The following is a 12527-nucleotide window of genomic DNA, read 5'->3' as shown; positions in this document are numbered from 1 at the left end:
GGAACACCAGTTGGAAGACCAACTAATAATTTAGACAGGGATTATGGAGGTAGAGGTGGTAGTTAAAAAGGGTTCAGATTCTGTATAAAGCCATTTGATTTGCTGAGAAATCTAGGTGTGTGAGAAAGAGAATCAAGAATAAACCCAGGTGGTTTTTTTTTTTAAGTCTAAACAACTAAAAGGATGGAATTGCCAAATAGGGGGAGAGACCTGACAGAATTTGCTCTTAAAACTGCAAACACAAATAGGCCTAGCCTGCAAGCATCTTCCCCGTACATTAGTCTGCTAGGGCTGCCAAAATACCACAGCCTGGGTGGCTTGAGTATCAGAAAGTTACTCTCTCAAAGTTCTGGAGGCTGGAAGCCCACAATCAAAGTGCCAGCACAATTAGTTTCCTCTGAGGTTTCTCTCTTTGACTTGCAGATGGTTGCCCTCTTGCTGTGTCTTCAGATGATCTTTTCACCATGTATGTGCCTCCCAGTGTCTCTGTGTGTCCAAATGTTCTCTTCTTATAAGCACATCAGTCAGTTTTCATTAGGACCCACCCTGAATCACCTTTCTAAAAGCCCTGTCTTCAAATGTAGCCGCATTTGGAGCTCCGGGGGTTAGGGCTTCTACATACAAACTTTGGGGGAACACAATTCATCCCATAACACCCAGCGATGTGATTTCAGAGTGAGGAGAACCATCTCTTTCATCCTCTAAAAATTTGATTTCATAATTTAAAAAATTCTACTGTGGATGCTTCATTCTTTCAGATACCAATTTTTTTTTAAAAATGGAAGAAATAAAATCAGACTCCTACTAATTATCTTTAGAGCAAGTTCTAATAGACCAAGAAGACACCAGGTACCTACGTATTGAAGAGATGAGCAGCATGGTGGAGTGAGTGGAAGTAGCACAACTGGCCTGGACACAAGTTCACAGAGACGAGCAATGAAAGTTAACTTACAAGACATATTTCATTACCCTTCACATAATATTTAAACAGTCTTGGAGAGAGATTGTTTATAAAAATAGCTTTTTGGGTGGTATATAGAAACTGAGAACTATAACCATAGAATGTTTTTACAAAGTAAATGTCTCCCTTTCCAGAGTTGATATTTTCCTGTTTGTTAAAAAAAATAAATGTAAAGTATATAAGCAGAACACCTTATATTATCAAGAATTTCACGTATAAAAAAATATACTGAGCTAACTGAATTTGGTTGGTTTTATAAAATATCTAGTAGGAATAGTATTCAGAGCAATTAACATATTAATTTCAATAGTTAAAAGGAAGGGTTTCTTCCTCCAAAACAAGTTATTAGCAATGTCTCTAAGCATTTATTCAGTGTGACTAATACTATAAAGTATGTAGTAGTGACACTTCAAATATCCAGCAAAGTGGAGATGAATGAATAAATAATGTAGCAACGTTTTACACGAACAAGAATAATTTCCTCAAAATTTCCCAATAGGAATGGCAGATACCTCGAGTAAAATTATCAAATCATATACAAAGTGCCAACACTGGCATTATAGTCATCTCCCGAAGCATTCATGGCAATGTGCCCAGCAGGTGAAATATTCCATAAGCAGGATTCTGGTCCTATTTTAGCCTGTCATCAGGTACCAAAAATGGCTGGACACTGAATCAGTTAGGAATCAAGCCCCAAGTGCCATCTCTAGGACATGAGGCTCATGATTCACTTGCTAGATTCCAATATAATATATCTTAATTACCTTTCATTTTTTAAATAGACTTTATTTTTTAGAGTAGTTTTAGGCTCACAAGGATATTAAGCAGGAGATACAGAGATTTTCCCATATACCCCCCGCCTGGACGCATATATCACTTCCCCCACTATCAACATTCTCCACCAGAGTGGAACATTTGTTGTAAACAATTAACCACATTAACACATCATTATCAGTCAAAGTTCACCTTAGGATTCACTCTTGGTGTTGGACATTCTATGGGACTGGACATATTTATAATGACATGTATCCACCATTATAGTATCATACAGAGTAGTCTTACTGCCCTAAAAATCCTGGCTTATTAGTGTTGCGTTTTAGATGTTCTTTGGATGTTTTAGGTAACAGTTCTTTATTAGATATGTCTTTTGCAAATGTATTCTCCCAGTCTGTGGCTTGTCTTTCCCTTCTCTTATCTTTCACAGAACAGAAAATTTTAATTTTAATGAGGTTCAGCTTTAATTTTTTCTTTCATGAATCGTACCTTTGATGTTGTATCTAAAAAGTAAACTAAAACTAAACCCAAGGTTGTCTGGAGTTTCTCTTATGTTATTTTCTGGGGCTTTTATAGTTTTGCATTTTACATTTAAGAATATGATCCATTTTCAGGTAATTTTTATGAAGGGCATAAAGTCTGTGTCTAGATTCATGTTTTTGCATGTGGATGCCCAGTTGTTTCAGCACCATTTGTTGAAAAGACTATCTTTGCTCCATTGTATTGCTTTTGCTTCTTTGTCAAAGATTAGTTGACTATATCTATGGGGATATATTTCTGGGCTCTCTATTCTGTTCCACTGATCTATTTGTCCATTCTTTTGCCAATACCTCACTGGATTACTGTAGCTTCACAGTAAGTGTTGAAGTCGGGTAGTTTCAGTCCTCCAACTTTGTTCTCCTTCATTATTGTGTTGGCTATTCTGGGTCTTTTGCCTCTCCATACAAACTCTAGAATCAGTTTGTTGATATCCATAAAACAACTTTCTAGGATTTACTTGGGATGTGTTTCATCTATAAATCAAATTAGGAAGGACTGACATCTTGATAATATTGAGTCCTCCTATCAATGATCATGTACTATCTCTCCATTTATTTAGGTTTTTTAATTTGTTTCACTAGAGCTTTGTCATTTTCCTCATATAGATCTTGTGTATATTGTGTTAGATTTATACTTAAGTATTTTTTTTGGTGTGCTAATGTAAATGGTATTGTGTCTTTAATTTCAAATTCCACTTGTTCATTCCTGGTATATAGGAAAGTGATTGATGTTTGTATATCAACCTTGTATCCTGAAGCCTTGGTATAATTACTTGTTAGTTCCAGAAATGTTTTGTCAATTCTTCCAGATTTTCTACAAAAACAATCATGTCATTTATAAACAAAGACAGTTTTATTTTTCTTTTTCAATCTGTATACCTTTTATTTGCTTTTCTTGTCTTATGACATTTGCTAGAACTTCCAGTATGATGTTGAAAAGGAGTGGTGGGAGGGCATATCCTTGACTTGTTCCTGATCTCAGTGGGCAAACTTCTAGTTTTTGAACATTCAGTGTGATGTTAGCTGTAGGTTTTTCTGTATTCTTTATCATGTTGAGATAGTTCCCCTCTATTTCTAATTTACCAAAAGTTTTATCATGAGTGGGTGTTGGATTTTGTCACATGCTTTTACTGCTTTTATTGATATGATCATGGAATTTATCAACTTTAGTCTGTTGATGGAATGAATGCCTTGTATTAATTGATTTTTGAATGCTGAACCAGTCTTGCATACTTGAAATAAGTCCCACTTGATTGTGGTGTATAATTTTTTTTAACATTGTTGAAGTTGAGTTGCTAATGTTTTATTGAGGATTTTTATATATTTGGTTATGACAGATATTGGTCTGTAGTTTCCTTTTCTTATATCTTTCTTTGGTTTTGGTATTAGGCTAACGCTAGCCTTATAAAATGAGTTAGGGAGTATCCTCTCTGCTTCTATCCTCTGAAAGAGATTGTAGAGAATTGGTATAATTTTTTCCTTAAGTGTTTGGCAGAATTCAACAGTGAATTCATCTGGGCCTGGTGCTTTCTTTTTTTGGAAGATTATTAATTATTGATTTGATTTCTTTAATAGATATAGGCCTATTCAGATTATCTATTTCCTGTGTGAGTTTTGGAAGACTGTCTCTTTCAAGGAATTAGTCCGTTTTATCTAGGTTATCAAATTTGTGAGCTCATAGTATCACTTTATTTTCTTTTTAGTGCCCATGGGATCTTTAGTGATGTCTCCTCTCTCATTTCTGATATTAGCAATTTGTGTACGATCTCTTTTTTACTTTGGTAGCCCGGTTAGAGGCTGTGCTGAGATATTTTAATATAAATTAAAACATCATTATATTCCATTTTAAATATTTCAGATTGTAGCCTTAAATCTAGGTCAATTCAGGAAGTGAAATGAGGTCAGTACTTCAAAGGCTGTAAACTCTCTGAGAATGTTCATCACATCTCAACTAAGTGAAATGCTGTGTATTTTGATACACAGCCACATGACTGGAGGCCATTTGATGTATCTTAAGAGAAGAAACCAACAGTTTTTGCTTATCACTCTCCCTCTAATATTGGATGCTCATGTAAATTTCTGTCCTTTCACAGCTATTTGACAAGAAAGCATGAAAGATAATTCTATTTAACGTCTGCAAATCTACAGTTATAGAGAAGGGAAATAGTAGCTAAAGGTGCATCTGAGAAGTAACATTGTTGCCAGACAGTTAAGAAAGACCTACTCCGGGGCACCTGGGTGACTCAGTTGTTAAGCGTCTGCCTTCAGCTCCGGGCGTGATCCCAGGGTCCTGGGATCGAGCCCTGCATCGGGCTCCCTGCTCCACTGGGAGCCTGCTTCTTCCTCTCCCACTCCCTCTGCTTGAGTTCCCTCTCTCACTGGCTGTCTCTCTCTCTGTCAAATAAATAAATAAAAATCTTAAAAAAAAAAAAGAAAAGAAAAGAAAAGAAAGGCCTACTCCTACTCACCAACCCTCTTGGCCTCTAGAGGCAGAAAGATGAAGAAACATTAATCTAGTACACAAAAGGCTCATAATCCATTAGAAACAATAAGGATAAAACAGGCAAATGATAAACTTACATTGGATGCTACTGCTACTGAAGATAATACTTTATCATTAAAATAAGAATTTAGCTCAAAGTGAGAAGGGAAAACAATGATAGCAAGTGTTTAGATTAAAAATCAAGAATGAGATGGGTTGCCAGAAGTTTCTTTATTGAATAGTCATTTATTGAGTGCCTATAACTATATTTATTTGATTCCAAGATGTCAGATAATCTATCAGCTTTTTAAAGGAGAAAAATCTCTATGTTAAATGTGTGTATCACTGCTAAGGGGCATTTCCAGAAATGTAAAAATATGAACATGCTCATTTTATGCCACATGCAAAAGCACTTTGCTAGGACAGCGGGTTCAGATGTGTGCCTACTAGTCACGGACCTAGCATTACAGAGATTAACCTGGTGGAGTTACGCATACATTACACAAATAAGTGCACAAAAGTATAATTATAAACTAATGTTGCAAGAAATCTGGATAAGTTTGTTGAGTGTATATGCAGTAAAAATCTGATTTTAAAAAGTTGAAACACAGGGGTTTCTCTAAAGCTGAGTTTTATTCTTTATTTTTTGACTAGTGAATATTATAAAGTCCATGAGCTATGAGAACTTCCTTTTCATCTTCTTTCTCCCTATATCTCTGAGAAACTTTTCAGTCTCTGCTACAGGTTGTAATCCTGCCTCTCGTTTTTCCAGATGACTCATCCACCATATTGGCACCCTGTCTAAATCTTCAGTCAGGACTAGTTTTATGGAGCCGGGTTTATACACCTTCATCCCACATTAAGATTTTCATAGCATCTCAAGTTTATTCAAAACTTCTGGTTGAAATCTTTAAGAGTCATGTTAAAGTTACTGTAAAAGTGCACAATTGTCTTTACTTGCCAAACAAGATTGGCCAAGTGATGTCAATTATATTACAACATGTTCCATTAATCAATATGTATGACTTACTATAGTTATGGCATTATTCTGGGACTGGAGGGACAAAATTATTACATGTTTTCTACCTTAAAGGAGGCTCAAATCTAGTGGAAGAGTAAGAAAAATAATATTCTTCTATGACTATAATGTCAGTCAATAAATAACATTTATCCATAATACTCCTGGGTTATGTGGAGGGCTGGGAGTTGGAAAAAACAACAAAGAAATAGGGGGGAAAAACAAAACCAAACAAACAAACAAAAAATCTTTCTATAAGCCAGTAGTAAAATCACTCCTCCTAATGGTTTTGTAATTGTTGGCTATTATTTAACTCTAGTCTGCTAGTAGATTGGAAACTAGAGTAATAGACCCTGTGCTTCGCTTTGATCCAAAGAATTAACACCACCCCAATCTTTCCTTAGCTAGCCATCTTTGAGAGTTTTAGATTATTACTATATATTGAAGGAACATTCCATCTTACATAAGCAGAATGTTTTATTCTATTTTTGCCATTTCTTAAAATCAAAGCAACCTAGAAAAAGTTATTCCCACAAACTCATTACTTATTGCTAACTTGACATATTCAGCTTGATCATCTGGTGTAATGTATATATTCTTGAAACTAAATTGATTATCTTGACACTTGCTCTTGGCACAATGAAAAGAAAGCTTATAGCTTCAAATATAAGGTCTACATATTACCACATTATAAGGTTAGGATGCCAGAGAAACTAGGAAAGTCTTTTTAAAAAAATCAAAGACATTTTGTTATTTGGTTGGTAAAACTAGGAACTTAAGAAAATCTGAATATAGGAGGCTCAAGCATAAGGAATATCTGAACCCAGATCCTAAATACGATGCCTTTTTCAATATCTTACACCTAAACTAGATATGTGAAAGCATGAGCATATTAATTTTGCAAAGATTGCAATCTCAGATATACTGCATCCTAGCTATGACATTTTCTAAGAATTTTTCTCATAAAAACTGTGAAAGCATGAGGCCAGCAATATCGTAGAAAATTTTAGGTGAGCATGAGTATAATGGCACTTACAAACTGATTAGTGTGAAAAGGTCACGGTGGCAAGAACAAGAAAACCACCAAAAGTATCCTATGGAATCCATGAAACAGATAATACTTTCAAGCATGCGTATGAGATTATACAATGCATTAGTTGTTATCGTTAGCAATATTTTTACTTACTTTTTCAAAAGCACATGACTAAAAGTACATTGATAAATATATGTGTTAGAAGCATAGCAAAATATTGGCTTTGCTTCTCCAAAGACCAGGTAACGGCACTACTGATCAGATTCATGAGCACGATATATGAGTGGTATTGGGAACCTGGGAATCCCAGTGTGAAAATCAAAGTGGGGATGGTCCGGTAAAGATATCTGATCACACATTTCCCAGGGAGACTGTCAACCTCCCTGACTCTCCTACACCCATTTCAGCACCAAACAATACTAAAATCTCAGCACAGGATGAACCAGTCTTTCCTAATTGTGGTTGAGAAGAGCACTTGGGCAATGGAGCGCAGTGATTAGCACACATTCCTGCTCAGCCTTCAAATGATTAGGTTTTGGATGCGTACACTGTGATAAAGCATAACTTGAAATTAAACTTGTGGGGATCTGTTTTTAGAAAACAGAAGACAGAAACATTGAGAGAGTCAGGACCCAAGCAACTCGCCTCCTGATTGCCCTGAAAAGCGGGAATCATGAACAAACAAAGCTATTTTTGCTCTCCAATTATCCTCTGAGCATTTGTCTTACTGAACCCCACAATTTGTCTTGATCTCATCACTTTTGGGGAGGTGGCAATCCCACATTTATCTACTCTCTCACTATCATCTCTGGTCTCTCTCTTCCCTCTGCCTCTACGTCCTCATTTCCAAACACACATAGCTCTTTTCTGTCACAAATTACCATTCTCGGGATCTCACTGCCCTCTCCAGCAGGCACTGTTTTTCAGTTTCTTTGACACCAAAATGGCCTATGCATACTTTCTCCATGTCATTACCGCCTACTTCCTTCTTCCTCTTTTGCAAACTGGCTTGTAGTTCTGCCTCCCCGCCCCACACAATACTGTTTCGAAAGTAAATGATGATCTCTCTCTCTCATTCTGTTTGATCTCTGCACCTCCGTTCTCTAACGGTCTCTTGGCACAGCCTCATCCCTTGCCTTCGACAACCTGACATTATCCAAGGTTTTTTTTCTTTTTCTGACCCTTCTGTCTTATTTTTTCTTCTACATTCAAGCTATGACCATTATCCAGGGCACAGTCTTTGCTTCTCTGATCTTTTTCCTTTTCAAACCCGGAGAGATATTAAATGGTATTCCTCAGTCTGAAGTACGTTAGAAGTGGCCACTGAGGGTTCAAGAGCAACCGGAAGGGTAGACAGGTGGTGCTTCCCACCACTTCAAACGGAATAGTTCTGCTTTTACCTATTTTACTTGTTCTGTGTTGTTTCTTTTGGATAGCTTATTTGTACTCATAAGTGTGCTGAAAATTGCATCAAAATCCTAAAACCTGAATCCAATTTCTTGTTTTACCACTATCTCTAAAACTTTTGCCAATATTTCAAAGCATTAATGCATTTCTTACATCCAGACCTGTGCCATTCCTTCCATCTGGACCTCTCTCCCACCCTATTCCTCAGCACCTTCCTAACTCTTACTGATATTCTGGTCTTCTATGTCACTTCCTGCAGGAAGTCCTCTATGAACCCAAAATCTGGGTAGGGTGTTCTTCTGGTGTGGTACCATTGCGTTCTGTACCAATCTCCTAATACAGCACTTATTTCACTGTGTTGTCTGTTTGTGTATATTCCCTATTAAACTGGAAGCTCACTGGGGGCAGAATATTTTTACACCTCTAGCATAGTGTTTGGCATGTAATAAGTTTGAAAAATCCAAGCAGATAAATATATATCCCGCAAGGATATCCAAATTAGGTGACACTGCTCTCTAAAGAGAAATGAAAGGGTTATCCCTCATTCTGATCAAACTGCCCTTGTGGTTTGCCTGCTTCCTGAGTGTCCCTGACACTTCCTTCATCCACTTCTGAGTCCTGTTCACAAAACCCTCACTAGTTGCTTTGGGGGAAAGTTATTTTATATTTCCACTCTGATTTTTCTTGTCTGAAACAGAGGTTTACTGTTAAAGATATCTCTGATGACCAGGAAAAATTTAAAGTACTAAAAATCATGCTATTTTCAAAACTGTATATTTAAATCATTCTTAACAGAATTCTAACAATACACAATTTGGGCCTAATTTCAACAGTTCCGGTGTCTTCCGCTAGTAAATAAAGGTAATAAACTTTCAAAGGATTTGAAGTAACATCTGCAGTTTATAAGAAGAACATTGGTGGTTAAGTGCCTTGTGAAGAACATATTGCTTCAAATATTTGCTGGACAAAAATGTGTATATATAAATGCAATAAAAAAATCCTAAAATTAAATCAAAGAGAAGCTCAATGTAATGTCCACATATACTCTGCAAACACAGCATTAAAGAAATTTTTCAAACTGCTGGTGTACTAAAACTAGAAAGTGCAGTAGGTACAGTCCCATCTTTAATCCTAAACAGTAATATCACCTTCAACAGGCAAAGCCTGAGTACCTCCATCATAAATGTGGTAAGTTCCGAAAGCAAAATTACATTTAAATTCAGTGAGCTTTGTTTTGTTTTTATAATGAAAACTCAAGTATCAGATGAGTAGCTGATGAGAGGATTTTTAAAATCCTGTTCAACTCTGAGAGTCTGGTCAGGGATTTAAATCATGAATCAATTTAAGTCACTTTATCTGCAGGGTAAGTTTCTCATATTTCTTAAAACAATAGCAATTTTGTAAAGAAAAAAGCCCCACAGCCAACAGGGGAAACGTTACTTACGAGTATTGTGTCAGCAGTTCCAAATCATTATGCATGTTGATTGGATATGCTTCACTGAGTTCAAACAACTTCTCCAGGGCCTCATAAATGAAAATGATGCAAATAAGAGAAGCAAAAGCTTCTTCAGTAAACCGGGTGATATAGCAGACAAGGGAGCTTGCATCGGTGGCCACGAGTATGATACACAGAGTTGCAGTCCAGAGTCCAATACTTGCTCTTAAAGACAGGTATGACAGCCCATATTCTCTAGAAGGAGGAAAAGAACAGTGGGAATAAGGTCACTTAACAGCTTGCTACCATTTTAAATAGATGGAAATAAGTCTAATTTAGGAAGTGAAAGTAAATAAGCTTCCCATCCCATGAGTATCTAAATTCAAGACTGTCTAAAGGGAGCATCTAAGGGGACAAAACTAAAAGGAGTTTCTCAGTGTTTAATACAGAATATGATTTTTTATCAATTTTACTTAACATATTACGCAAATCTTTTATTTTTCCTTGATTTCCACAGAGTGACAAAAATGGCAAACTGAATTGAATCAGCCACTTCTACCTCTCCCAGCAGACCCCGAATGTGATGTTGGGAGAAGTATAAATACAGTGGAGAAATAGAAAGGGGCTAAGGGCCAAAAGTATTTAACACTTACTTGCAAAATTTAAACAAAATCTTTTCAAACACCAAAACTGGTCCTGTACTGCCTAATATGGTAAGAGGCTGTCCACCAAAGAGAGAATAGGCTATCCCAGTCATAGATGCTCCAAAGAGAGATTCGATTGCACTCTGTGTAGAGATACAAATAAGTCCATTATCTAAGCTGTACAGGCAACCATTATAACTAGGGAGAAAATGTTTAAAATACATGAGTATATTCTTTCTCCTTTGCTACGAAAAGCCTAGCGACCTTGGGCAGGATGTGGGGTAGAAGGATAAGAAAAGGGATAAGCAGTCAGCAGAATATGAGTGGTTCTCAGTGGGGATATGTCCTCTCCACATTCCTTATCTTACTTTTCTTTTGTCTACTAATGGCTTACATGTATTTGTGGTAAGGGTCAGGATAGAAGCATGGCCTGTATAAATAGGAAATGGACTGCTGGTGAAGTGAGAACCAGAGCAAAAAGCTAGCCAAACATTGGGGGTCAGGGATGAGACCAGAACCTTGTGTGAGACCTAAGCATTAACTTCTGAGATATTCCATTCCCAGATGACCAGTTCTACTAGACATCCAGAAAACTCATATGAAGTGTACCGGTAAGACCACACATCAAATCTGTCCTCATGATGCAATTCAAAAGCAAATGAACGCTTATCTAACCATGAATCTTAAACACTGATCGAGCTTTAAAAATCCAGGAAAAGCATAATACATACTATACGACCTTCAGTTGCTTCTCCCAGCAGTCCTCCAAACGTGATGACAGGAGACATACACGCGCAGTAGAGAAACAGAAAAGATGCTAAGCACTGCAGGCTGAAAGCATCTCTGAAGTCACTCCAGAAGTATGGAGCTTTTCTTTTGATATCTAAAATAAGTCCCCCAAAAATCCTAAGACAGGGGGGAGAGACACAAGAGTGAAATCCAAATATAAAAAAAACCCACACAAATCAAAACCCTCATTTACTTTGTTGCCAGGTCACAGTATACGTTTTCCATCAGCAGAGATGAGACCCATTATCATGATCTACAGAGATGGCTTTGCACCACTAGGTTACTTCAATTCCTAACCAAATATTGTGCCAGCAACCAAAAAACCCCAGGTTCTCTCAAACAAGGTTCAGAGCAGTTTCTTGATCAAAATTCGGATAATGAGATTTCAGGATTACTCTAATCTCTGTGCCATTTCTATATCCATCTCCCCCTCCTAAACTCAGGCCTGCTCCCCTCAGTCACTGGCAGCATTTTCCAATTGTTTACATTTCATTTAGGGTAGCAGGAAGTGAAGATTGGGAGGGTAAACTGGCTTTTGTATTCTCCAATAGTGAACATTACCCTGGAGAGAAGATGTAGTGTTTAACCACAGCTCCAGTTACCTACTTTCTCTGCCAAAATAGTCCTCACCAGGTATTGTTGCAAGCAGGCATCTAAATGGCCTTATGGAGGACAGTAATACCTAGTAAAGACAGATTGCTTCCATAATTGTTTTCATTTTTAGGAAATTAAGAAAGGGACCTTATAATAACCAACCTAGAAAAATGCAATTTTGATCCACTTTTGTCTAAATATATCCCAACATCTATCATTCACAAGACAATAATACCCTTCATTGGTATAAATTCACTTATTCTAAATGTATCCAAAAACCACATTGAAACACTTCAAAGAGGATTTGGGGATGGGGAAGGGAGGCAAATAGCATTAAATTATGAAATGCTCCCTAAAATTTGAGGACTAAAATGCTTTCAATTTACTAGGAATGAGAGTATTAATGATCAGGCATTCTCATTCTTTGAACATTTTATAATAATATGTGGATTTAACAGTTGGCTACTAAGAGCTCTTTGTGCTCCAAGGAATAAAGATGTCAAATTAAAATGAATAAGACTCTGGGGAGGTTAAAAAAGCCTATTATGGGGGCGCCTGGGTGGCACAGCAGTTAAGCGTCTGCCTTTGGCTCAGGGTGTGATCCCGGCGCTATGGGATAGAGCCCCACATCAGGCTCCTCCGCTATGAGCCTGCTTCTTCCTCTCCCACTCCCCCTGCTTGTGTTCCCTCTCTCGCTGGCTGTCTCTATCTCTGTCGAATAAAAAAAAAAAATCTTAAAAAAAAAAGCCTATTATGTTCCAATATCCTGCCTGTATGCTGAATATATTTGGGTTATGCAAAAATATATAATTTTTTATTTATTTTCTAGATAGAAATGTTCACTAGCAATC

The 12527-nt window shown here is 37.0% G+C and overlaps 1 protein-coding gene across 1 annotated transcript in view; it reads right to left on the bottom strand.

The window, feature by feature from the left end:
- SLC4A10 (solute carrier family 4 member 10) overlaps positions 1–12527 on the bottom strand; it is a 118861-nt gene that overhangs the window by 67348 nt on the left and 38986 nt on the right. Inside the window, exons 7-9 of the mRNA XM_045780822.2 lie at positions 11025–11199; positions 10303–10436; positions 9659–9904 (exon numbers count right to left, since the gene is read on the bottom strand). Of these exons, the coding sequence (XP_045636778.1) occupies positions 9659–9904; positions 10303–10436; positions 11025–11199 (555 nt within the window). The remainder of the gene's footprint in view (positions 1–9658; positions 9905–10302; positions 10437–11024; positions 11200–12527) is intronic.

This window comes from Ursus americanus, chromosome 1 (genome assembly GCF_024610735.1).
Source record: "Ursus americanus isolate L20-20 chromosome 1, mUrsAme1.1.p, whole genome shotgun sequence".
In the NCBI taxonomy this organism is placed as follows: Eukaryota; Metazoa; Chordata; class Mammalia; order Carnivora; family Ursidae; genus Ursus; species Ursus americanus.
The sequence above is the reverse complement of the archived record's forward strand: the minus strand, read 5'-3'. Positions and strand labels throughout refer to the sequence as shown.